Below are 27,828 nucleotides of genomic sequence, written 5' to 3'. Positions count from 1 at the left end.
AATAAAATTCTAATCTAATACATATCAATGAACATATATATGTTCATGTTAATGAACATATAGATGTAAATATGTAAGATCATAGCCGAAGGCTAATTTCCATCGTTAGTCCCTTGTGCAGGTTAATGTTAAAGACAAGGCAATACAGGACAAAAGACTAGAAAGAATTGAAGCTAAAAAAACGTTTCAGTCCAGTACTATAGAATCTTAACAAAATTGTGATCCCTTTAAGAGATTCCATAATGTTGTTATGCGTACAGTAAGCGAGCCAATGAAGTGCAAATTCTCTTTTGGTTCTCAATTTTCATTTGTTTTTGTTTTTATTTTGATGTTTACTGGCTGTCATATTTTACTATTGTGCTTTGAAAAGTCTTTTTTTCTGCTGATTGATGTCTAAACCCACAATCATCATAATTGAAGTTGTATGGCAAATAAAACAACAGTTTGTGTGGGGCAAACCAGGAAATTTTGAGTTTATCTCATGTTCTCTTCTTGATATCATTAACCAAACTGCTAACGACAATTAAATAGTAATATATATATATATATGTTTTATCATATTGTTAATTTCTCTGTCATTATGTGTTACTGGGAAAAGTGGCAGCAAAGTCCACCGTTTGTTCGAAGTGCTGGTGATTGAAATTGTTGTCTTTCATTTCATTGGTGGTTTATGGTTTGACTTGATTTCTGTTTATTACATTTGTGTATTGGTGGCAATGACTCGTCGGACCATTAAAGGAAAATTGTCCAATGTTTGCAGTATTCGAACTGGGTTTATTAATTCATTGAGTAAAACAAACACGTTCATTGTATGTAAACTTATGGGTGTTCTGTTTTGTATTAAGTCTTTGAGAATTTGATTAATAAGAGACACAAAAATATTTTTTATTTTTTGGTGATAAAATGTGATGATATGGTGGTAATTACTTTTAAAAAAAAAGTCCAAATGACTAAAGAACCGACACATTTATTTTGATGGCAAACACATTGACTAAGCATGTTGAATACAATAAAATAGTGGAATTGATAAATAATAATTTTAAATGCACTAGTTAGCTTTGATAGTTTCCAGCACCCGAGAGTTGTACGGAAGAAGGAATTAGGATGATGTGAAAAGATAATCAAATATTTCGCTTTATTTTTATCATTCTATCCTTGGAAAAACCATACATAGTTATTGTTTATATTTATTATTATAAATCAAAATCATGTCATGAGATAATTCACATCTGAAAATAATTGCATTCGGAAAGTGTGTTTTTAAATGAAAAAAAAATCCCAGTATTTGAAAAAGGAATCTTATGACAGATAGAAAAGGTTAAAAAAAACTTTTATTAAGATTGAAATGTGCCTACTCTGTCCAGAAGAGAGCACAAATATTTTTGAAATAGAATTTATTAAATGACAGAAATGTTCAGATTTGACCTAAAATTAAGGCATCATAATGATTTTAGTTTTCTTTGAACCATTGTCGAACACTGTCCTTGTTTTCTGCAATCCATTTCATGTTGGCGATTGTTCTCTCGATGGACTGATCCACTGCCAGGGTACCAGAGCCAAAACCAACCTCAGCATAATCTTGTTTGAATTGTTGCAGCTGTAATAGTAAACGTAGGATAAAATATTATAATCCCTTATTTGGAAAGCCTATAAAATTATGCTAAGCAAAATAATGTCATTTCATTTACTGGACTTCTAGTTTGCCACAAAAAGACAAGTGCTTCACACTGACAGAACTCAACAATATTATCACAGCCTATCTTTCTTTTCACAAAATTTTGAATTGTTTAATGGGATTTGCTCTTAGCTGCTTGAATAGATGGCGGCGCCCACGGGTGCATTACCTCAGCAGAGCCAGGAACATTGTCGGGGACCCATACCACCCTGGTCACAACCTGTTCCAGCTGCTGCCCTCTGGCAGACGCTACAGGTCTCACAAAGTACGGACAAATTGGCTTAAGGACAGTTTTTTCCCACATCCATCAGGACTCTATACTTGCGGTAACACGACACACAATCCCTTCTGTGTAATAACTTAGGGGTGAGGTAACATGAAAAGACGTTGAGCGGTGATCTGCCTCCTACTGGCTGACTGAAGGTAAGTGAGAGACAGTGAGAGGTAAGTGATCCGCTCGGGGGGTGATGCGATGTATCCATCACGGCAGAATGCCAACGAGACTCAAATTATCACTTATTTGGGTCTTTTGCCGGGAAAACGCACCTTATGGGGAAGCACTACCAATTTCTTCATACGCAGCTCGGGTATGATGACAATTAGGCTTTTGTCGAGTCAATGATGATGACAAAGCCTATGTCCGATTATTATTATTATTGTTATTATTATTAACACTGACTCCATCTCATTATATTAAAATTGATAGTTATCATAGTTGTGGCTTTGTGTTAACTAACTACTGCATAAAAAAGAAATGCCTGGTATTTGTAACATTATTTTTGCAAACTGTTTTAGCACAACAGTAGATTATCTTTAAAAAAAATCAAACCTGTTGGAGTTCATAGGCGCTCGAAAACCGTTTGGTGATTCCATTGATGAGGTTGGAAAAAGAAAAAGAGCCACCTCCATACCTAAAAGTGAAGAAAAAATTGTATTTGCATATTAATTTAATCTTTTTTAAAGACTCGACTGTTTTCATCTTTTTTTTAACACTTGCAAAAAATCCAATTTGTATATACATTTCACACGCATTCCAAACTAATTGCACAAGTACTATGTATCAGTCGTCCCTTTGGGTTTTTTTTTCGCTCAGGGATGTCCACAGAAATATACTAAGTCATGTTACATAAAGGTGTTAAAAGTTGATGGGTTTTTTTGTTTTTGATTTTGTTTTTTTGGGGGGGGGTCTACCAGCATGTTGTGTGTAAAACCCTGAAAATATTTTTAATGTGAACACACCTACAGACTTCTAGGGCTATAGTCAACAGAGCATAGTATGAATTTACAGCAAGTCTCATAATGATATGGGTTGTAAAGCTGGTAATCCATTTTTATTTGCGTAGGAACAGGGTTTTATTACTACTATTCTTATTCCAAATGTTATTCTAAAATGCCATATTTTCTATTAGTTCCGCTCATGGCAAGCTTTTACTCTGAGGCATAAAGCTCATATCAATATTTTTAAGGCCTTTTCATCCTATAACTGCTGCCAACCTCTGTTGACCCCATCTCAGGAGTACCCTTGTCCCATTTCAGAGTTGTGTTTCCATCAGGAGTGAATACAATTTGCGCAAAATCGATATAAAATATTAAAAAAAATGTAGGACAATTTAAATCAAACTGTTATTATCATGCTCAGATGATTCACAATGCACTCGTGTTACCAAATTCCTGAAATTCCAGAGAAGTTGGCAGCTCTGCTATAATATGCAATTGCAAACCAGTTGGCAAACCAATTCATTGTTAGTGTGGGTGACAAGGCATGGCAAGAGTATGGAAAATGCTAAATGGGTCTACACTTGCACAGTGATTTTCATGGTACTCACACTTTGAGAGCATTTCTTCATTCGCCTACTGATTACACTGCATCGGGAGTAGCATGGAGTTCAGTATCTTGCTCAGGACACTTTAAAAAGTTCACAAGGCCTGCAGGATCAAACCCACAACTTCTGGCTTAGGGAACAACTACTCTATCACTGAGCAACAGTAAGTTTGTGCAATTGGCTTCACAAATGGAAAAAAAATTCTATTCTCGATTGGCGCTGTTGTAATGTCCGAATGTGCCTCCAATAGGCGAGGAGTTGGAGGCAATTTAGTGTTATTTTGGCCAACATACTCACAAAAAGCAGTATAAGGACAATAACCGAGACTTAACCTCCTATAACCTGGCATCACATTTTTGGTTGTCAAAGACTACAATGTTAAATTTTGGCCCTGGCATCCACTTATGCCGTGGACATTGTTTTGCTCAAAAACTACATAATGTAAAAAGATAATTCTTTGTTTTTACACTCATCAGGTCCCAATTAGCCTAAATAACAGAGAAAATAAAAATGCATGGCTTTCAAGAGTCTGGGTCTTAGGAGGTTAAAAATATTCTCATATATTTCTAAGACTGTGGGACACTCATAAAGGGGCTTTCATTCGGATTCCAGCTCAGCGAAAATGATCTCTCAAAGTGGAGCAGTTGGATCTGCAGCTCATGGAACTAGATTAAACTTTCTACGTCCTTGCCAAGTAGAGCCTTTTTTGGTGACTATATTCTTCTCTTCAGAGTTAACAAATCTGTAGATGTCTTCTACAAAAATGAAAAATACATTTATTTTCAGTTCTGTTTATGCAGATCTGAGAATGGACAGAAGATACCAGTTTTCATTTTAACGCACCATTAGCTCCAGACCTTTCTTAGTGTGAAAAGGCCATTAAACTGTTTAACTGTGAACATGTAGACTTTAGTTGTATAAACAATAAGTATGTTCTATTTAATACTCACTGGGTAAATATATAGGACCAATGAGCCCGGACAAAGTCCCATGCCAGAGAGTGACCAATCACATTGTTGGCAATGTAGACAATGGTAGAGGTGGCATCCTGTTTTCGGATCTTATTGGGATCCAGTGTGTACTCCAAGTACCTGGCGAGACAACATCGCATTCACGTTCTCTGCTGTAAATTTTATGTTAATAGTGCTAAAAAACAAATATGTGTACCTGTTGAGCAGCCAAGGCTGATTTGTGCAGGCTAGAGCAGCGCGGAGTTTTTCAGCTTCAGTCGCAATAGTAGCTTTTCCAAATTCCTCCCATGCAAAATTCCACTCGTTGGCCCCCCCTGCTGCAATCGCATTGCAGTATACTGTGGTTCGTAAATTGGGGTGTATTCTGGAAATTGTTGTGTTTTCAGTAAAACATAAATTACATTAGGAGCTCAAGAAAAAAATTAACTTACGGGTTGATTTTCTCATTCATCCATTTAGTGAACATTGCCGTGGCCAGGTTTTGGCATTTATCATAGCCAGTCTTGCAAGCCAGACGGATTGCATTCACCTGATTGTACCTGCATGATAACCCAAATCTTTGATTAAATAAAACATTGTTATTTTAAGTGCTAGGGGTCCAGTATGAAAAACAGCTGTAGCAACAATGAAAAGCAGGAACTTTGATGAGTATGAACGTTGGCATGGTTAGAGATAGCTTTATAAATGTTTTAATGCCTAACATGCATCATTCACTTCAAAGCTCTATTTCAAACACTGGCAAAACTAAATATTATATTGCAATGTTAATGTAAAGTGTGGATATATTGGTCTGATGTCTGCGCATGTGTGAGTGGATGCAGTTGAGTTCAATAGTTCTTAATATGGTGGACAGGACTAGAATCTGTCCGCCAGCAATCAAATTCACAAAAGTCTTGTTGGACAGTTACACTATTATGTATATGGATTTGATCTGAGAAGGTATTGGATGTCATGTTGTAACATGCACGCGCTCTCCAATATCGTATGTTGTGCCCAATAAGCCGGACCACCTTGTGAATGGTTTAAGTACAGAAATTCCACCTACAATTTAGGCAGCCTTTTAGACTGCACCCTAAAGTATTATTGTGATTATTTTGAAAATTTAAAATTGAGTTTTCATGAAGATATTTTTAAAAGAAAGAAAGAAAGAAAAAAAAGAAAGAAAACGTCTCCTTGCCTTGGGAACCTTAAGCACGTGCTATCAACAAAAATAGAGCTCCAAATTAGATTTGTCTAGTTTAAAATAAATCTTGACATAATGTTCATATATTTATGTTTACTAACACCCTGTGTCTAAAAACAAATGTGTGCGTCAATAGTTACTCACTGATCCATGTGTCCATCTGGCACTTTAGTCCAATTGTCGGTAATTTTCTCATAATGTTCAAACAGTGAGATGGCTTGTTTCTGCAAATAATTCTAAAACAAACAACAAGAGGCTTAAATGAGTTGAGAAATACTGTGACAATGACATTGTGATGTGGATGCGGCACACACAGAAGGAAGCATCACCAGACTGCAATCAAATGATTACAACACGATACACTTGTAAGACTGTTCACACCATAGGTGATAATGAATGAATGAATATATCCATCCTGGGCCTCTTTCACATGTGCATATAAATCAGATAGGTATCCGATGCCCCTGCACCAAGAATGCTCATCCATACACACTTTAACTGTACATCATCAACACGTCAAATCCGTCACTAATGTTCAAAGAACATACAATAGACAGATGACCATTGGCAGCTAAAGGTGACGTCGCATTGCATTACCTTGTGACATCACGGCTGCATTCCTTTCATAGTCGCATATGTTTGTGCAATGCAGTTTGCTCATTCATTCATTATCCGTACCGCTTATCCTCACAAGGGTTGCTGGAGCCTATCCCAGATGACTCAGGTCCGGAGGCGGGGGACACCCTGAATTGGTGGCCAGCCTATCGCAGGGCACAAGGAGACAGGCAACCATTCGTGCTCATACTCATAACTAGGGGCAATTTAGGGTGTTCAACCTGTCTACCATGCATTCCTTTTGGGGCTTGTGGGAGGAAAACCCACCTGCAAACTCCCCACAGGAAGGTCTGGACATGGGATCGAACTCTTGATCTCAGAACTGTGGGAGCGACACTATAACCCAGAGGTCTCCAAACCGGTCCTGGAGGGCCGCTGTGGGTGCAGGTTTTTGTTCCAACCGATCCAACACAAACAGTTTAACCAATGAGGTTTCTGCTGAAAAAAGAAGCACCTGACTGCAATCCACTGATTGCACTTCTAGGATACCAGATTGGTGGAAAGGTTTCCTCTTACCGGTTGGAACGAAAACCTGCACCCACCGCGGCCCTTTCTGGAATAGTTTGGGGACCACTGCTATAACCACCCATTTACCGAGCTGCCTGCAATCCAGATTGTCTCTCATTTTCTGAACCACGTTATCCTCATTAGGGTTGCGGGGGGTGCTGGAGCCTATCCCAGCTGACTTCGGGGCCAGAGGCGGGGCACGCAATGCAGATTGTGCCACACAAAAATATTGGAATCAGACTAAATGTCCTATGCTGCGAGCATAGCCTAAAAATCAAAATTTGGAATGAAAAACTACCTCAACTACAGCCTTTGTGTAATTAATTTGAAACACCTAAAATATGCACAAATTCACTACAATTACTACTGTCAGCATATAGTTCTTAGAAGGTCCGCGTAAACTACTAGTCAGCATAAATAAACAATTTAACACTTCAGAAAATTGTTTTTCCAAAAGGCAATACAAATTTGAATTTTGTTCAAAAATTGTTAAGCATGTCTGCCTGATCGTGTAGTGGTTCACCAACCTGACTTCGGTGCGGGCAAGCGCAGTCTCAAAAATGTACACAAGTCCCGTGTCTGCTTAAACTACGTGACATTCAAGTGCCAAATGTCAATTTATTACCTATGCTTTTTATGGTGCTGAAAATGAATGCCACTTTGTTTAGCTTGGTTCCTATACCTGCACAACTTATCTTCCATGCCATCGACGTGGCCAAAGCGAGCCCATGTATTTGGAGAACCATTTCCAGGTGGACGTTAGAATGAAACGCGAGTATGGGGTTGGTCAATTGTAAGCATACAGGAGCTTGATGGTTTAATATGAAGAAGTTGTGAGTCAAGCGAATTGCCTTTGAATTGAAACCACTGGCAAAAGGATACTCTTCTTGGAAGCTTTTTACGAGATGGAGTGTAGGAGAATAACGCAAATATTTGCTAGTTCATTCAGAACAACAATTACTATGTGAAGTCCGAGGTTATTCATTTTGAATTGAAATCTCTGTTTTGGTTCAACAAAGAGTGTTTGATCTATGTGGCCAAGTCCTTAGCTAACTCATCCAGCCATATCGTTTAAGGATTTGTTTTGAGGCCTACATCAAACATTCAACACAACGTTAAATTGTAAAATTATACAAAATGTCAGTGACATTCCTGATTCATCGATGAAGAGGTGTAGATTTGTCAATTAAATAATTAAAGTACACAATAAAGTATCGATATTTTTCTTGTATTTCTTATGAAAGGAAACCCACCTGCATGGGACCGTAAACATCACTACGGTCAAACATTAAGTAGAAGAAGTCCAGATTGTTCAGGGCTGACTCCCAGGGCATGTATTCTGTCTCCTTATATAGATACTTGGTGGTGTTAAGAGCCAGTACTGTTGGGATGATCTTCGCCCTTTTGGGGTTGAAATGTTATGAAAATGAGGAGAACAGGACATATTTATTATCTCACACATCAGCAGGCTATTTAATAGATAATAGGTTCATTTGTGTTCATTAAAAGCTTCTGTGTGGTTATTAAAATCCATTTATAAGTATCAAAAATAGTCTGAATGTCTATCTTTCTAATAATTTGTTAACTCTGAAGTTGAAAAGTTAATAGTAAACACTTCTTCTGTCATATATATATATATATATATATATATATATATATATATATATATATACATATACATATATATATATATATATATATATATATATATATACATATACATATATATATATATATATATATATATATATTCTTTCCCTACAGTTTCTAAAGGTTGTTGTTGTGGCATGAGACATTCTTTGGTTGCTTGTAATAGTAATAGTCAATTAAATTGACTTGCCTAATTTTTTCAGTCACCACCAATCACGATATAAATATTTTCAATTCTGAGCATATAATAGATTTTTTTTTTCAAGAATTGAATGCAATGCACACATGATAAAGACTGTATACCTGGCTAAGTTGAAGGCATCATCCACTAGCTGAGCTCTGTTTATCACGGGTAAAAGCTAAAGGATATATGACAAGTTTCATCACTTAATTGTTACTCATCAAAAGGTGAATAAAAAACTCTATGATGATGTCACAGTGTCTTACTTTATGATTGGTATTTAAAACTTCCAACAGCCTGGCCCAGTTGCCTTGGTCGTAGTTAACTCTGAAGTAACCCACCACATTGAGATTGGCCAGCAGCCAATCAGTGTCCGATAACATCATTGACTCTTCAGTAACTACATAGAAAAGTCAAACATCAGTTAGACACCATGTGTATTAAAGAAATCAAATAAGTGGTATCATGAGAGAAAGCCAATATACAGTTATACCTCTACTTACGAATGCCTCTTGGTACGAAATTTTCAGATTACAAATGTTTTTATATGCAAATGAGTGAGTGGAGATACGAAAAAGATCCAAGTTACAAAATCCTCAAAAAAGTTAATTTATTTCCTTATCCGTTATTTTATTTTGAAAGTATTGTCGCGGATGCATTGATTCTCACTTTAGAACATCGCTACCCTCTACTGGGCTCTCATTTCATCGCTCTCATTCTATCTCATATAATGACAAATTCAATTCAATTCCATTGCCTGTCTTATAACAACCACTATCCATGTTTCAAGATTCTCTTTTACATACCTGTCCACCTCAGCTAAATGCTCCCCTTATTGATGACTGCAATTCCCCTTATTAAGTGATTAAAACCGTACAAATGCAACGTGGCAAATATTTTCACACATACATAGGGCACACGTAAAAGTCTAAAATCTAGTACTAAAAAGTGTATGGCTTTCTGCCATGGTAGAACGGGCTCTTGCCGCCATCTGGCGGACAAACACGGGTATCACATCTCCCATTATAACGGCCAAGGAGGGAACTATTTCATATGCTTTATTTATTTTAAGACGTTAATAAATAATTTCCTTATAATTTTCTCTAATTTTTGTGTTTCCTCACATCTTTCATACAAAATTGGGACACTGACCAATTTAAAAAAGGGTTTAGTTGGTAGTTGTGTGAAGATCGTGGGATGGATTAAAGAATTTACGTATAAAGTACACCTCTACTTACGAAATTTTCAAGTTACGAAAAAAAGTTCTGGAACCAATTAATTTTGTAAGTAGGGGTACGACTGTATAATCTAAAACAGGATACTAATGACAGTAGCTATGTAATATTTGCATTAACAAGCCAACTGTTGGTAAATGAAAAAAGATCAACATTTTTAAACCATATTACATGCTTGTGTGGATAAGTATGTTAAAATTGGGTTGGCTCCATTCTTCATCCACCTGATGGGTATAATCCATTCATAACTGCAAATGACAATTAATTACAGTTAATAAGACATTGACATTTCTTGGATCACATTGAAAATATTTTTTCTTTCTAGACAAATAACATGAGTAAGTAAAGTATTTTACTGATTGTATTATATAATTTTGTTGTATTGTGTTAATTATGGGGTGGCCTGGTGGTGTGAGTGGTTAGCGTGTCGGCGTCACAGCTAGGGGGTCCTGGATTCAAATCCAGGTCCCGTCCAGCTGTGTGGAGTTTGCATGTTCTCCCTGGGCCTGCGTGGGTTTCCTCTGGGTACTCTGGTTTCCTCCCACATTCCAAAAACATCCATAGCAGGCTGATTGGACACTCTAAGTTGCCCCTAGGTATGAGTGTGAGTGTGCATGGTTGCTCGTCTCCTTTTGCCCTGCAATCGGGTGGCCACCGATTCAGGGTGTCCCCCGCCTATGGCCTGGAGTCAGCTGGGATAGGCTCCAGCACCCCCCGCAACTCTAATGAGGATAAAGCGGTTCAGAAAATGAGATGAGATGAGATGAACGTATGATCAAAAAGAATATTAGAATTTTATTATTACTATGTTAAATCTCTGGGGGAAAACAATCTCCGCTAATTAAAACTAAACAAGTTTCTTACTTGAAAGGAGATGGTACAGTAACTTCAGAGTCGGGATCCAAAAGAAAGTGCTTCTGAGTTATCAGTCCCTTTGTTGTGTCAATTGTAACCACAGGGAAACCCATTTGGAGCACCCATCTATTCATAATGTCATGGACAGTTTCTGGGAGGTCGAGGCCAGCAGCCTCCACAGCCTACAGAGAGAAAAAAAAACTTGTTACCAGGTCCAATCATGATTCTAAAACATAGTGCCACTGGACATAGTGGCAGGGAGACCGATTGCTGTAAATGGCGTATTACTACATGAACAAGTAAAAATTTTAAATGTGTGTGTATATAAGTATAGATAAAGCCTACTGTATACTTTGATTTTTTTTTAATCCCATCTTGGAGACCTCTGTGTTAGGTATAGCGTTTTGGGGTTTTTATTTGGGTTTTTGTAGTCTTGTCTTTTTCCCTTTGTGACTAGTCCTTGTATTACCCATTGATTTCACCTGTTGTTTTCCGCCCCTGGTGTCTCTCACCTCACATTCACAGAATATACTTACCAAATTAAATTTTGATCCACCCAGGGATAACAGAGCAGTCGAAAGTTATATTTTGCAAATCATTAGTGAATTTAAAAAGCTCTGAGGGTCGATTCCTAAAATGTACCTACCAAATTTCATTTTGACCCATGCAAGAATAATGAAAGGAAATATATTTTAATTAGTGTCCTACCCAAGAAGAAAAATAAAGTAAGTTAATTTTTAAACGTTTCTCCGGGTAGACTAAAAAACTGACAGCAGATTTCAAAATCAACAATGACTGTATGGAATCATAAAAACGAAAAATAAAAAACATTCAGGCATCAAAAAATATAAAAGCAAGTATGTGTGGACTTTTACAGGCTGAAGGATCACTTTACTAGCCATCGTGTCTACAGGCAACAATAATTCCACACTGTCCTTGACTGTCATATTCCTAATCTGAGGAAGGGCTCCCTCTACTGGGTAACTCCTAACTATATTGCCCCCGGATTTAATCAGACTTGATACAACATATTCAAAATCAGGCTGTGTGGATCCTATTGTCTATGCTACAGACTAGCTACCAAGTTTAAAGACAATTGGTTCATAAATGACTGAGGAGTAGGATTTGAATTACAGTGTCCACAAGAATAACAAGAACAACAACCTGAATGGCGATTTGACAGGCCTTCAGCCTACAAAAAATGCTGGCCAATGTAATTTCTAAATGAGGATAATGCCTGAAACAGTTGACTTGGAAAATTAATCTTATAAAACGGAGGCCACTATATGCATATCCTGGGCACTAACTGGTTTCAAGTTCACGTATTCGACACATAAATAACGAAATTCTTGCCATTTGCAGATGCTTCCACAGGTCTGTATAAACAGCATTTCCAAATTCAAATTCTTTCAAGTAGGTCTAGAGAGACGGGGACAAAAAGAAGGGTCAAAGTTGATTGATCTTGTAAATATCTGGAATTGCTTTGGTGAATCTCTTAAAAAGCGAAATAACCCAAACCTGGAGACCCTTTGTGAAGACTTCTTCAGACAGGAAGTCTGACAGCATCCTCAGAACAGATGCTCCCTAAAGAGGAAGGAGTGAATATATAAATTGTTGATTAAATTTAGTTAAGGAGATATTAAAAGTTCACATGTGAGTCGGAACATGCTGATGTATATGGCGACCTTGCTGTATGAAATGGCGTCAAACAGTTCACTAATCTGTGCTGGCTTTTGGATATCTTCTTCTTTTGAAGATAGAGGGTGTGAGGTGGTCAAGGCATCAATGGCAAACACCCTGTGCATGTCATTAAGCACAATAAGGTCTTTCTGTTGAAAAAAAACATTAGAAACAGAACATCTATCAATGAGCAGCGGTTGATCAAAGTCATTATCATCCAACCTACTACCTGGAAAACAATACTCACTACATTCCATCCAGGCTCAGCTTTGTCTGCTCCAAGATACTCAACATATGAGGCAAAACCTTCATTTAGCCACAAGTCATTCCACCATTTCAGGGTGACGAGGTTTCCAAACCACTAGAGAGCAAAATAACGTAATGAATTGAAAACTATCCCTCAAAATGTAAATGTATGTATTATTAATTATTGATGATTGGTTTATTATTATTATTTATTGATAATTTATCTGTTCGTTGTTGTTATTTGTGCACTTTCCTACTCATTTATGATGTTGACTACTTATGTTTAATTATGTTGACTACTTATTTATTACTTGTCTCATCTCATCTCATTTTCTGAACCGCTTTATCCTCATTAGGGTCATGGGGGGTGCTGGAGCCACTCCCAGCTGACTTCGTGCACCAAGTGGGGGACACCCTGAATTGGTGATCAGCCAATCGCAGGGCACGAGGAGAAAAACAACCATTCACGCTCACACTCATACCTAGCGGCAATTTAGAGTGCCCAATCAGCCTTTCATGCATGTCTTTGGAATGTGGGAGTAACCGGAGTACCCAGAGGAAACCCACACAGGCCCTAGGAGAACATGCAAACTCCACGCAGATAGACATGACCTGGATTTGAACCCAGGACCCCAGAACTGTGACGACGATGCACTAACCACTTGTGCCACCGGGTCGCCATTTATTACTTGTTTATTGATTATTTATTTATTATTGTATTGATTATTTATTTGTCTGTTTGTTTGTTGTTGTTATTTGTGCCCTTCCTGGTGAAGCTTTTAATCTCATTATACTTGTATATTGACAATGAAAGCATTTGATTAATTTCAAAATACAATTAATAATCTGGTGTGATTTATGATTTTTACCTTTTCATTGTGAATTTAACAATTTTATATATATAATCTGTTATAATCTGAAGAAAATCGTAATTACAATTTTGAGCACCCCAAAATGTATGACATTTTAGGCCTTACTGTACCATTAGTTTTATGGAAATATGAATATGCAACCTTTGTAATCTAACCATGTGAGCCAGTTCATGACTGATGATGGAAGCAATCCTCTCCTTGTTGCCGTTGGAGGAGAAGAATTTATCATAAAGGAGAGCTGTCTCTCTGTAGGTGATTAGACCCCAGTTCTCCATGGCTCCAGCGTTAAAATCTGGCAGGGCAATCTGATCTGCATTCAGAAAATATATAAAAAACTGCATCACACTTGTTTCTGTTAAACTTTATAAATCAAAAGCATTTTTTTTACTTCAGTGCTGAGTTCTAGTAGCAAGCGGAGGACAGGGGAGTGGCTTCCGCTTGCGCGTTTCAGCGTGGACTTTCACATTTTCATGAACTTACAAAAAAAACGCGAGGTAGTGAAGCCGTGATAGTTGAAGCCGCGATATTCGAGGGATTACTGTACTATGTCACAGTTCCCAATCTAGTCATAAAAGTCAAACACGAAAAGATAAAATGATCTCTGCGATGAGCTGATAAGTCCGATATCTTTCAACAACTGGTGACAAATAAGGCCACGATGCTAAAAATGCTGACACACCAGTTAATCGAAAGTACTTTTGCAATTCTAACATTGCTGATGTCTGCACTTGGGATTTAAAGCATGTCAGTACAAAATACAGTTATAGAAACCACCAACCATGAAGAAGAATTCATAAAAATGCTATCCGTAAGCTACGGCTTAATTTTCGTTATTTTTAAGATCATTCTGTATTATTTTCACAGAACCTGTTGCCAAGTTAAGCATCCCCAAATCCCCAGCTTTTTCTTAGCACAGTTTCCAAACAACTTTCACCCCTGCGTAAATATTTAAACATAACATACAAGAAATCATGTGCTCCAAGAAAAAAAAAATGTTGATAGATGATTTATTTGTAGTGTCATTATCGCAAAACGATTGCATTTGTCTTACCTGACTTTGGCAATGGATAACTGGAAGCGTAATAGCTTTCAAAAAACTCAAGGATTAATCCAGTTTTATTCAAGGCGTATTCTCCTTGGCCAGCCTCAATAGCAGACTTGCGGGCAAAGATCCGGATCTAAATCCACAAAAACAATTGAACTAATGAATAAATACATTATTTGCAACTGAGCACATTATATGTCGCAAAAATGTCCACATTCAATAGAATGTATGGATTGAAGTATGGTTAAGTGCTAAAACACAGCTTAATGGCTTAATGATACAATATAATATTTGTCTTGTAGGACAGTGCACACTGTTTTTGTGTTAATACCATATCTGTCATGCCAGATGTTACACTTGCCTTTTGTTACCCTTTTAACGTTCTAACAGTTTATAACCCTCAGGTTGTAAAATTTCAAATTTAACCAACTAGATTCTGTTATTCTTATTGTATGCTATTCTTATTGGTTATTTCTTTTCCTGTGATTTCACACTGTAAGAACAGTTTCCAAAGTTTTGTATTCCATCTAAAAAAAGATTTTATTGTACAACCCTAGTGCCTCTGGCCCAAAGTCAGCTGGGATAGGCTCCAGCACCCCCTGTGACCCTAGTGAGGATAAAGCGGTTCAGAAAATGAGAAAAAAATCATTTATTGATTATTTATTCGTCTGTTTGTTGTTGTTATTTGTGCACTACGCGGTGAAATCTTTAAATATCATTATGCTTGTATAATGACAATAAAAACATTCAATTCAATTCAATATATTACTATAAAGACATGATATTTAATGATCGAATTGATAAACGTTATTGTTTTTGGAAAATAATCAATAACTTGGAATTTTATCGAGGCAACACATTCAAAAAGAGCCGAACAACCTGCAATAAACATTTGGGAAATGAAATTTTTGAGGTTTTGGAATTATTTTTCATATTTGCTGGCCTTCGAACTAATGGCTGTTAAAACTTGGGCTGTTTTTGCCTCTTTAGGTTTCGATAAGGAACTTGAAATTTTGATTTGTCTTACCATAAAACAGTTTTCCACTTTGCCATGTTCCATTTTAAATAACTCGATAGTAATCAAGAATAATTGCATGCCATAAAGATAATAAAACAGAGAAAACACTTTTGGTTCTGGGTCTTGCTCTCAAATGCATTTTTTTGTACTGTAGCGCGTTGTCCTAAAACGGCGGATGAAATGGTGGATTCTGTTCACCGACAATAGTTTCTGGAAGTATTGTTGAGCACATTATGTGATTTATTTTAGAGTAACATTTCTTTATTTTCAGTTCAGATTAAGTACTTGAAGAAAACGGGCATTCAGTTTGTTTTTTGGGGCCTAACGGCTTATATGTAGTGATCCCTGAATCTTTTGATATTTTGGAACATTGTTAATAAAATCGCCACATTCCTTGAGAAATGTTGTCTTTAAATTGCTAAAATGACAATTTTCTTCAGCGCTTGTTTATAAAGAGGGGAAACTTGCCGCATCTTTGCTTGTGGATGACTAAAAAATTCAGGAAAGCTCTTTTTATACCCAATCGTGTTCCCAATTATATATATTATAGTATAGTATTCAATTGAATTTAGGCGGAACATGATTTGCAAATCATTGAATTCCATTTTTCTTCATGTTTAACTCAACATCCCAACTTCATTGGAATTAGGTTGTATTTTCTACATTTGGAACTGTTTTTTGTCACATATTGTAAACAATGCAAACTCTGGTGGTGGTTCATTGAGCTGAATGTCCAATCCAACTGTTGATATATCTTAAATGTATACATTACCTGGACATCACCACTAGTTGAGCTGATGTTTCCAAAGTCGCTGACAATAAATGCCAAAAGATAGGTGGACATTTTTTTAGTTTCCTCAAATTCTGTCCGTTGCAATGGCTGACCATCAATGACAACCTTGGTTGTTTCTTCATAATAAGTGAGAAGAAGGACGTCAATTTGGCATGAACTTTCATGAATAAACACAACAATCATTTGGATTAAAAAAAACTGCAGTGTCGGAACCTTTTTCTTTGCCATTGGAAAGTGCCACAGTTCCAGGATCGTGTAGCAGAGTGATGTGGAAAACAGCTTTCATAGCCGGTTCATCAAAACAAGGGAAGGCTTTCCTGGCATCGGTAGGCTGCATCTGAGTTGTTGCAACAATCCTGAACCATAAAGCGTATATGGAATAAACTTACCAGCAAGTACTCTGGTAAGCACATACTATATATCACTCCCATAGGTCTTTGAATAAAAATAAAATGCTTTGGAGGGTTTCTCTAAAATCACAAGGAACTAATGGACTTGTTACAGTTTACAAAATTAACAATATTGAGAGTTATAACAAGCTATGAATCTTCATTATTGTCATTATCTTTCATGTGTGAAGGTTTAACAAAGGATCCTCCTTTTTCTACTGTAAATCACATATGTGAAAAAATGGAGCACATACTTAAGATGTCCATTTTCTTCATATTCGCTTCTATAGAAACCTCCAAGGTCATCAGCCAGTTCTCCAGTGAAATTAGTATGAAGAGTGTACCGGTAGTCCTTCATCAGTTTACTCTCCAGTTTTAGGACCAGGTACTGAGTTTCTTTCTGGAGCCAGGAAGAAGCTACTACGAGAGCTTTAGTTCCACCATCCATCGCGACCAGCTGGGCCATTTGGTTGTTGCCATATTTTGTATAGTTCAACTTATTGGAGTGGATAAGAATCAGGTCGGTCTCCTCAACACACTTAAATTCTACACTGGATTCACCTAGAATATATGATGGAAAGAATGAAATGACGAAAAAAATATATAATACTCTGAAATATCATTTAGGTCACATGTGTCAAAGCGACAGCCCAGGGGCCAAATCTGGCCCGCCGCATCATTTTGTGTGGCCCGGGAAAGTAAATCATGAGTGCCGACTTTCTGTTTTAGGATCAAATTAAAATGAAGAGTATAGATGTATATTAAATTTCCTGATTTTACCCCTTTTAAATCAATAATTGTAATTTTTAATCATTTTTTTCTGTTTTTAGTTCAAAAATCATTTTGTAAAATCTAAAAATATAATTTAAAAAGCTAAAATAAACATTGTTTTAGATCTATGAAAAACTGAATATTCAGGGATTTTAATCCAGTTCTTTTAATCCATTTATATAAAAAAATCTAAATCTTATATCTAAAATGGTCCGGCCCGCATGAAATCGAGTTGACGTTAACGCGGCCCGCGAACCAACCCGAGTCTGGGACCCCTGATTTAGGTAATCATAAAATAGCTAACATACCTTAGTGTGACAATCATTCCAGCATTAATGGATGTTTAGGGAACTAACGTTATATGGCAAATGCGCACACAAGCATATATTAAATAAGACAATGCAGTTTCTAAATCCAGGTCTTCTGCCCTTTTGAGCCTTGTGAGTCAGTAAATACCTTGCTTTAATCGATTAGCTAATGTGTATCTTTTCTGAATCACAAATTTATCTAAAATTGCAAAACTATGTGGCAGCAAGGTATACTCCAACCATCCTGTGCATTCTAAAGTTAATCTTCAGGCTAGGATCACAATGTTTAATCATTCATTCATTCATCTTGCATACCACCCATCCTCAAAAGGGTTGTGGGGGTTGCTGGATCTCAACCCGGCTGTCTTCGAGCGAAAGGCACATTACACCCTAGACTGGTCACCACAGCAGGGCACAGACAAACGACTATCCGCACTCCCATTCATATCGCCACCAGTGGGAATTGAGCCCGCGCCTGCCATCACCGAAGTCAGGCGAATGAACTTCTACACCACGAGGCGGCTCGTAATGGTTTACTGAACCAACAATAGTCTTTGCATTTCTAATTTGCCAGTAGAAGTTATAGGTGATAAAAAATAACCCAGGAAAAATTTTGAATTAATGTGATTTTTTTCTTGGATGAAATAATGCAATTATATGGCAAAACATGTAGAGAAGACATTTAACATTGTTATGGTTCTGATATTTTCAAATCGTGTCATTTCTTATAATAGTAGGAATTTAAACACATTACAAAATGGTGCCGTCAATTCTAGCTGTTAATCAATTTAAGCTAAAAACAAAAAACCATAACAGTGTTTACTGTAAAATTTTCAGTGACAAAATCATGAAATTTACAGCTATGAGTAATATCTAGAATGTCTCTCATCACGTTTTCTGAACAGCTTCATCCTTAATAGGATCGTGGGGGGTGCTGGAGCCTATCCCAGCTAACTTTGGGCCAGAGGCGGGGGACACCCTGAATTGGTGGCCAGCCAATCGCAGGGCACAAGGAGACAAACAACCATCCACGCTCAGACTCATACCTAGGGACAATTTAGAGTGTCCAATCAGCCTATCATGCAGGTCTTTGGAATGTGCGAGGAAACTGGAGTACCCGGAGAAAACCCACACAGGCCCTGGGAGAACATGCAAACTCTACACAGGTGGACCGACCTGGTTTTGAACCCAAGTCACCCACTGTGAGGCCGACGCGCTAACCACTCATCCACCGGCCCCCCCGTACCTAGAATGTAAAATAAATAAATAATGTACCTGTAAAAATATAGAGTCCAGTCTCCTTATCTTTGGTAAGACGAGGCCACAATGTAACATTATAGCGTTCTGGGACCAGGTTCTTGGGTAGTCGATATTTGTCCCAAGGATTGTTGGATGGGGCAGCTGTTGTGGTAGGTGGCTTGGATGTAGTTCCTCCATTTGTTGGGGAAACTTCAATCACATTTTTAGCCTTCTCCTTGGAGTAGACAACACTCAGGGCTATTATGGTGGCCACAGCTCCAGCTCCAAGAATAATACAAACTACCCCAACACCTTTACTTATAAAGAACCCCTTCCCCATTTCCCTGCCTGATGTTGAACCCCACTGTGAAACAATGCCTGCAATTACGAAAAGGTCAGCTTTTATATGTATCCCTGCACAGCCTTTCTCCTCCCTTTTTGTTGTTGCAGGTGACGTATTAACAGTGACATTTAACTCAACCCTAAAAGGCACCTAAGAGGGTTACTTCATTACTATGACAATAAGTGACAAATGGCAATATGTGCTACAAATTGTAGTAATAATATTTGACAATATTTTCTCTTTTTATTTGACAGTGCAGTGAAGTCTCCATAATTTCACTAACCACAAATGGTAGAAATAAAGTTGCCTTTCCCCATTTGTAAAGAAAAACAAAAATATTATGTTATTACATTTCACTGAATTTGAAGAATTGGAAGAGAAATGAATGAGGACGCTAACATTTTTTTAAAGCTTTGAAAAGATAAAGCATGGTTTTATTCTACTACTTTACATAATAAATTATTATATTGAGATATCACACAACACATTCATTCTCTCTTCTCTCACTTCTTACCAATTTTCAACTTTCTATTCCTTTTACAGTGGGACATCGTAATAATATAAACCAGCAGTTTGACTCTTAAAAATAGTTTCCTGCTGTTGTTTTTTTTCTCTATTTTGATTTATAATTGCATTGTATCAATAATGGTGAGATTTTAAAGTAAAGCATTGGTAGCATAATTATTGTAAATAATATTGTCCAGTCTATCAATACGATGGTGCTTATCCTATCTCTTGTCAGTTTCCCAGTCAAAAAATTGGCATGAAAGGGAACTCCACTCTAGTAAATGATTGTCCTTTGAATAGCATCCTGCATAACCTGATAATAAAAAGGCCAACAAATGGAAATTAATGATTTACTTTCACCAATACAATAGTGATGTTCCATAGGTAAGCAATTTTTTTGTTGTGTTTTACTTATCTCCATCTGATTGTGCTGCCGACAAGGTTGTACATATTTATGAGAAAAGTTTTACTACCCACTAACTAACCAATAAAGCAATAAAAAAATGACAATTGGACTCTTCAAAATGGATAACAGGAATTTGTGAAAGCTAAAATAAACTTGAATCAAAGGTTCATATTATGTAAGCCCTTTTTGTCATATTTCTTAAGCTATGTTTTATGGTCTTTGGTCAATATAATACATTCTAATAGGATTTCAAATCAAAAGTTAAGATACCAAATAGCATGGTTGCTTTGGAAACATGTTTTAAGTAGAACTATTTAAAGCATCTCTTTATATTAACATACTCAGATATAATTCATTATTATATCTTACATTTCTGTAGCATGTTTCTGACATATTGCCGGCTATTAGCCAATGACACTTCCCATGCCCTCGTCTTGTTGAACCTCAACATGAAAGATTAGACGATATATTGCAAATAATTAGACAATGGAATTGATATGAAGGATTTTATTTATTTGTTTATTGCTGATAAAGTTCTGTCCATTGTTATTCTTCTCTCGTCATTGCTTTATAACGGAAGAAATATCATGTTAAGTGTTATATTTTCTTTTATGGAACTTCTCACATCTTGCACTCTGACACTACCTTGAAGTCGAGAGTCATCACGTGTTATGTTGCAATTATATTGTGTTTCATGTTAGTCTGTAAATGAATAAAGTGTGTTATACTGCTTACTTTTCTAAGTATAATAACTAACTACTTGTAAAGGGCATTGGGGAAAACTTCAGAAAAAAATGGCAACAATTTAGCAGAGAAATGTGGTCTTACAAACTGAATTTCTTCCTTAACATAAACAGCATTCATAATTCAATACTGTTACCTGCTTTCCACAACCACTGAATTTACCTTTCATTAGTGCTCAGGCAACGGCAAACAGAGCCAAAATAGTATCGTATTATGATATGGCGGGAGGTTGATGAAACAGGTGGAGACAAGAGGCTATACAGACGCTCCCCTACTTACGAACATTCAACTTACGAACAACGGTACATACGAACATGTCTGCAAATTGCGTTTAAGTCCAAAAATGTTCGCAAGTCCAATTTTGTATTTCGCGTCTTTTTCGGAGTAGTACTTCTTTCCGCCGCTAATACCGACGCCTCGCGCTGTGAGAGCTCAGCTCACCCAGCATCTACCTTCTTCGTTGCAATGCGAAAGTGCGTGAATGTATCTCCAGTGTGCAAAGAACCTTTTTCATTTGTATCATTAAATATCTCATGCATCCAATATTGAATATGGTTGGTAAAAAGCTAAAGGCTTCTATTGAGGGAGTTGCAAGGAAGAGGCAAGCCATTTCATTTGAAACGAGTGGCAATAATAACGAAGCTTGATGCGCGTCAGAAAGTGGTGAGCGTTGCACATTCAGTACCATTTATAAACAGAAAGATCGAGCAGCAGGACCCAAATATTGAACGTTGCACAAAGTTTGCAAATCAATTGAATGATGCCATACAGTGCTACTGCATCATTTATGATGAAAAAAAGAAGAAAACTGTACAATCGTCATTAGGTCGCTTCTTTTGGCCAGTTTCTAATACATAAATCTATCTCTCTCTCTACAGTACTGTACATATTCTCTCCATTTTATTAAATGTTTTTTTTTCAGTACAAACCAATGCGTGTTACTTATACAAGCCTTAAACATACAAATGCACTTATATAAACCTTCAATATACTTATATAGGCCTTAAACATAAATTATAATACAAAATATAGCACTAAATCAACTTACAAACAAATTCAACTTATGAACAATCGCTCGGAACCAATTGCGTTCGTAAGTTGAGGAGTGTCTGTACACAAAACTCTTTTTCTGGCTCGCTCAGTCTTACTTGACAGTCTTTTTCAGGTTTTCCTCCCGGTGAAGAAGTGTTTACATGTAGGCCTCGCAGTTCTAGTTCTGGTTCGAACCCAGATCGTTCCTCACTGTTTGGAGTTTGCATGTTCTCCCTGGGCCTGTGTGTTTTTTTTCTGGGCACACAGAGAGAGAGACGATCATTTGCACTCACAACCATACCGCAACGAGCAGGAATCGAGCCCCCGCCTACCCGCACCGAAGTCAGGAGAATGAATGAAATGAATGAATAAAATCCATAAATGCAAGATTCGAGGTGATTTTTACAGTGTAAATAACATGAATATTAAAGTGACAGCAGGAAAATATAAATAAAAAAGTGAAAGCAATACGGCTCCCTTGTCTTTCTTGGAGATCAGTCCCACTAAGGTGGTGCCATCACTTGATGACAGCGTTAGATCTGTGGGCGAGACTGCAGTCATAGGTGTAGAGCAGACATGGGCAAACTACGGCCTGTGGGCCATATACGGCCCATTAGGCCTTTTAATCCGGCCCGCCGACGTTGTCCAAATTATTCTAATTTTTTTTTTTTTAATGCGGTCAAAATACAGGAAATCATTGGATGACCTGCATGAGCAATTCTGCCGTCGGTTTTGTGATTTGGGAAAAATTGACAGCTGGTGTTATTTCCTTTCTCACAAGACCCGGAAACGGTTCCACAGGAGTTGCAGTTGGAACTGATTGATCTCCAATGTGACAAGTTCAACTCCCTGAAAGTCTCTGAGTTTTAGGCTTCATTAAGTGCAGCCAAATTTCCAAACATCCAGAAGATGGCACAGAGGATTCTGGTGTTATTTGGCTCTACATATGTGTGAACAGACCTTTAGTCTGATAAAAACCAAGAAAGCACCCCATAAATCCCAGCTGAGTGATGAGTATGTTCATACTTTAGTCCTTTTTTCTGTTTATGTTTCATATGTACTGTTAACGGATGCAGTTTTTATATGTATCGTATCTTGTGCTGACCCGGCCCGCCTGTCAAATTTTTAAAGTCAATGTGGCCCCCGGGCCGAAAAGTTTGCCAGTCCTTTAAATTCCTGGGGGTCCACGTCACGGACAAGCTCTCATGGTCTACAAACACCACGGCAGTGGTGAAGAAGGCTCAGAAACGACTCCATTTCCTCAGGGTACTTAGGAAGAACAACTTGGGCACCAATCTTCTGAGAACCTTCTATAGAACCACTGTAGAGAGCATCCTGGCGTACGACATCACAGTGTGGTACGCTGGAAGCACGGCGGCAGACAAAAAGGCCATGCAGAAAGTGATTAACACTGCCCAGAGGATTGTCGGCTGCTCTCTGCCCTCACTTGAAGACATTGCCAGCCCTCGTTACCTCAGCAGAGCCAAGAACATCATAGGGGACCCTTACCACCCTGGTCACAATCTGTTCCAGCTGCTGCCCTCTGGCAGACGCTATAGGTCCCACAAAGCACGGACAAATAGGCTTAAGGACAGTTTTTTCCCCACATCCATCAGAAATCTAAACTCGCGCTAACATAACACACATTCCCCTCTGCGGTATATGAACAGATGTTTGGTTGGTGATCTGCCTCCTACTAGCTGGCTGAGGAAAGGTAAGTGGAAGACAGTGAGAGGTAAGCGAGAGGTAAGCGACCTGTATCCTCAACAGCGGAATGACAAATTACAAGTCCGTAACTTATACTTATTAGGTCTTTTGCCGATTAAACGTAGCTTATGGAGAAGCACCATCAATTTCGTCACACGCAGTTTCTGCGTGTGATGACAAGTAGGCTTTTTGTGTTGTGATAATGACGACAGGGCCTATGTCTGATTATTATTATTAGAGACACTACAGGAGGTGCTCAGCACACATCCCTGTGAAGAACCACTGCTCTGTGCAATTGAAGTGAAAAGATGAGGCTGAAGCCTCACAGTCGGATGTCTATTGGTATGAAAAATTGGAATCCAGGATGTGAGAGGGTTGTGGGGATTGCTGGAGCCTATCCCAGCTGACTTCGTGCCAGAGGCAGGGGACACCCTGAATTGGTGACGAGCCAATCACGGGGCACAAGGAGACAAACAACCATTCACGCTCACACTCATACCTATGGGCAATTTAGAGTGTCCAATCAGCCTACCATGCAGGTCTTTGGAATGTGTGAGGAAACCGGAGTACCCGGAGAAAACCTACGCAGGTCCGGGGAGAACATGCAAACTCCACAGAGGTGGACCGACCTGGATTTGAAACCAGGTCCCCCACTGTGAGGCCGATGCACTAACACTCACCCCAACGGGCCACTCAATACTCCTATTCAATTAGTTAAAATGTTTACATATTTGTTGTGTTAATCAGACAAGCACAGATTTGCGAACATTCATCTTCCACACCGTGCATCCTTAATAGGGTTGCTGGAGGCTAACCCAGCTGCCTTCAGGCAAATGCCGGACTACACCCTAGGGGTGGGCAAACTTTTTGACTTGCGGGCCAGAATGGATACTAAAATTTGACAAAGGGGCCGGGCCAGGAGCATTTGGACACGCAATGTAATTTATCAAACCTGGGGATTGAAATGTAAGAAAAAAGACGCAATTGAAGGTGAAAATTTATTTTCAAATTTACTTTCAACATTAAGAACATATTATTCAACGAAAGAAAGCAGTCTTTAAATTGAGAGTGATGAGCGGCATGCTAATTAAGCTACTGTACTGCTGCTGTGCGTACATGTGCAAGTTGATATTTTTAATACAGTAGAGAAACTCACATTTCAGTGGGAACTGTGTTGTTGTTCTCCCTTTTTTGCCAGTGAATCAAAATCTGGAGTTAGTTTCGTGGTGGCAATTCTCAAAATAGATCTGAGGTGTTGGTCAGTTAACCGGGATCTGTGACAGGCTTTATTAAAGTTCATGACGCTGAAAGTCTGCTCACACTCTTTTTTAAACACTCACCACTGAGTGTCCACTTTTATTTTCTTTGATCCGCTCATTTTTACCGAAGGGAGAAAATGGCAGCTGGAAAGTTACACTCCAACGAAGGTCTCGACTCGTGCGCCATCTATCGGGGAAACAAGGGTGTTGCAGTGGAAAGGGAAATTAATGAGGTCATTGATTTTTACTATAATTTGAACAACGTCGGCGGGCCGGATTAAAAAGCCTAATGGGCCGTATATGGCCCGCAGGCCGTAGTTTGCCCATAGAGCCCTAGACTGGTTGCCAGTTAGCCATAAGGGAACACAGAGAGACAGACAACCATTTGCACTCACATCATACCACCACCAGCAGGAATTGAGCCCTCGCCTACCCACATCGAAGTCAGGCGAGTGAACCTCTACACCACACGGCAGCTGCATTTGCAAACAAAAATGCACATAGCATTCAACCCAGCAATATTTGGCACATAAAACCTAAAGAATTTACGTGTCCAGATGATGTCCAAATGTTAAAGTTGCTTTTAAATTGAGGCGGAAAAGTAAACTTTATGAATATTGTTTGAGAAATTAGCAAGTTATGATCAAATTTGAATGACCACGCTTTGCTTTTGATGGAACTCTCGCCCCCTCCAAAATGACCGCTACATTGGCACGATAGTTAGCTAGGCAGCTTTGACAATCAACGGGTGTATCCATGACGACGGGACGCTGTTGCAGTAGCTCCGTTTGCCCTTTTCCGCTTATATTTTCGGAACAATAAAGTTTTTTTTTTTAGAAAAGCGAGTTAGGTGTGGCTTGAAAGTTTAAGGATAAGCGCGAATACATCATTTGAAATAGCAACAAACCAACGTAATCTTGAGATATCTTTAGTTAAGGACGTCGTACTGAAGTGCAATTTAACAATAGGGAGTTTTTCGCTCCCTAGTGTCTCTTACCTGTGCTTTGAAGTATTTATGTTCAATATCTGCAGGTCCGAAATGCCTCTCAGTGTTACAGACCACTCGTGGACGCAGACAGAGTCCATGGTTTTCATCAGCGTGCCTCTCAAAGGAGCCAAAAAGGTGGACATAGTCTCGTCAGACGAGTACCTCAAGGTAACAAGTTTAATTTATCGAGCTCTCAATCACGTTCCGGTCTGTGTTTCAGTTATGTGTAACTACAATTAACGCCCCATATCCAATTTAAACTCTTAGAGCAGTATATTTTTAGTGAAGTACTTAAGTACAGTCGTACTTCTACTTACGAAATTAATTGGTTCCAAGACTTTTTTCGTAACTTGACAATTTCGTAAGGTACTTTATATGTAAATTCTCTAATTCATTACACGGTCCTCACACAACTACCAAGTAAACCCTTTAAAATTGGTCAAAGTGTCCCAATTTTGTATGAAAGATGTGAGGAAACACACAAAAATGAGAGAAAATTATAAGGAAATGATTTATTAATGTCTTAAAATAAATAAAGCATAGGAAAATGTGCCCTGCGCCGCTGAAATATCTCCCTGTAATACCCGTGTTTGTCCGCCAGATGCAGGCAAAAGTTCCACCAGGGCCGAAAGCCATCCGTTTTGTAGTACATTTTAGACTTTTACATTGACGTGTGCCCTGCGTCTGTGTGAAAATATGTGCCACGTTGCATTTGTAGTTTTTAATCACTTAATAAGGGGAATTCAAAATAAAATAACGGATAAGGAAATGCATTGACTTTTTTGTAGATTTTGTAACTTGGATCTTTTTCGTATCTCGAGTCACACATTTGCATATTTAAAAAATCGGAATCTGAAAATTTCGTACCTAGAAGCATTCGTAAGTAGGTATGACTGTACTAAGCTTAATAAAATAAAATAAAAAACATGAATACAGTGGTACCTCGACATACGAGTGCCCCGACATGCGAGCAATTTGAGATACGAGTAAAATTTGGGGCAAATATTTATCTTGAGATACGAAACAAATTTTGATATACGAGCATACAGCGGACACGAGAAGCTGCTAATAAGAACATCATGGGCACTGTCTGTCTCCCCGTAACTCCCTCGTGTAATGTCTCTCTGGTCGCAACTCCCTCTTGTAATATCTCTACGAGGACTGGGCGGAGCGTTGCATTTTTTCCAGTGTTTTTTTTCCCGTTAGACAGTGCGAATGGCGGATCAATCGCTAATACGAGGAGTATATACTACTTCTCGTTGGCAAGTGGTCGTGCGTTATCCTATTGTGAGGACGTGTGCATCATTTTCGGAATATTTTGAAGGGAATACAAAAGCAAACAACCCTTGATAGGTTGCATCTGAAAGTCAGGGTGGAGGCGGGGCCAATAGAGCCAATAGAGAAGAAAGGTAAACACATTTAAAACAAAATTAAAAATTAAGTTTAGTGCAAGGTTATAGTAAACTTATTTTTGAGTGTGCATGCATTGTAATCCAAGTTCATTTAAATTTATTTATGTTATGTTACGAGCGCGTTGCCGTGCAAAAAGTCCCGCCCCCTGTCTCTGTCCGTCTCTCTCCCCTCCACGAAATCCGTCTAATTTTAGTAATATTAAACACATTTTAGTACTATTAAACCACTAGTTATTTTTTACTTTGTTAATAGATGGTGAATTAGAACAAATAAAAATGTTTTTAAAAAAACAATTCCAATCCAATATCCTGTTTTGGGTGTTTTTTCAGAGGATTCGAACGAATTCATTTGTTTTTAGTTCATTTCTATGGGA

The 27,828-nt window shown here is 38.1% G+C and overlaps 2 protein-coding genes and 1 long non-coding RNA gene across 10 annotated transcripts in view; 1 reads left to right on the top strand and 2 right to left on the bottom strand.

Annotated features, from left to right (window-relative positions):
• Window positions 1-1,035: 1,035 nt before the first annotated feature.
• Window positions 1,036-19,396, bottom strand: LOC144071208 (aminopeptidase Ey-like). 3 transcript variants are annotated; one of them, XM_077596101.1, is made up of 21 exons: window positions 19,093-19,396; window positions 16,993-17,299; window positions 16,563-16,705; window positions 16,329-16,465; window positions 14,545-14,671; window positions 13,649-13,803; window positions 12,623-12,736; window positions 12,381-12,524; window positions 12,214-12,279; window positions 12,022-12,114; window positions 10,705-10,853; window positions 10,012-10,088; window positions 8,872-9,005; window positions 8,728-8,783; window positions 8,028-8,175; window positions 5,797-5,888; window positions 4,901-5,008; window positions 4,666-4,833; window positions 4,449-4,589; window positions 2,505-2,586; window positions 1,036-1,597 (listed from the first exon to the last, which is right to left on the bottom strand). In XM_077596101.1, exons 1-21 carry the CDS (start codon window positions 19,394-19,396, stop codon window positions 1,451-1,453), a joined length of 2,892 nt encoding a protein of 963 aa, XP_077452227.1. In that variant the 3' UTR covers window positions 1,036-1,450. The 3 variants fall into 3 exon arrangements, with proteins under 3 accessions (XP_077452227.1, XP_077452229.1, XP_077452228.1); XM_077596103.1 differs by having other exon boundaries at window positions 8,872-8,994; window positions 10,004-10,088; window positions 10,705-10,877; window positions 12,049-12,114; XM_077596102.1 differs by having other exon boundaries at window positions 10,705-10,877; window positions 12,049-12,114.
• Window positions 19,397-21,550: 2,154 nt separating this feature from the next.
• Window positions 21,551-27,828, top strand: part of dnaaf4 (dynein axonemal assembly factor 4) — a 119,499-nt gene continuing 113,221 nt past the window's right edge. For 2 of the 5 annotated variants that reach the window (XR_013299777.1, XM_077597466.1), the window contains exon 1: window positions 25,773-26,210. Coding sequence is in view for 4 of the 5 variants with exons in the window: in XM_077597466.1 (XP_077453592.1) it covers window positions 26,070-26,210 (141 nt within the window). In the remaining variant the exon portion in view is untranslated. Of the gene's footprint in view, window positions 21,720-25,430; window positions 25,503-25,772; window positions 26,211-27,828 lie in introns of those variants that run through there. The other 3 variants (XM_077597467.1, XM_077597468.1, XM_077597469.1) reach the window with 3 other exon arrangements.
• Window positions 24,652-26,227, bottom strand: LOC144071943 (uncharacterized). 2 transcript variants are annotated; one of them, XR_013299778.1, is made up of 3 exons: window positions 26,052-26,227; window positions 25,450-25,530; window positions 24,652-25,241 (listed from the first exon to the last, which is right to left on the bottom strand). It is a non-coding gene; the product is annotated as an uncharacterized LOC144071943 (long non-coding RNA). The 2 variants fall into 2 exon arrangements; XR_013299779.1 differs by lacking the exon at window positions 26,052-26,227 and adding an exon at window positions 25,604-26,000.

Source organism: Stigmatopora argus, chromosome 3, assembly GCF_051989625.1.
Source record: "Stigmatopora argus isolate UIUO_Sarg chromosome 3, RoL_Sarg_1.0, whole genome shotgun sequence".
Taxonomy (NCBI): domain Eukaryota; kingdom Metazoa; phylum Chordata; class Actinopteri; order Syngnathiformes; family Syngnathidae; genus Stigmatopora; species Stigmatopora argus.
Note: the sequence above shows the minus strand (reverse complement) of the source record. Positions and strands in the feature narration are given on the sequence as shown.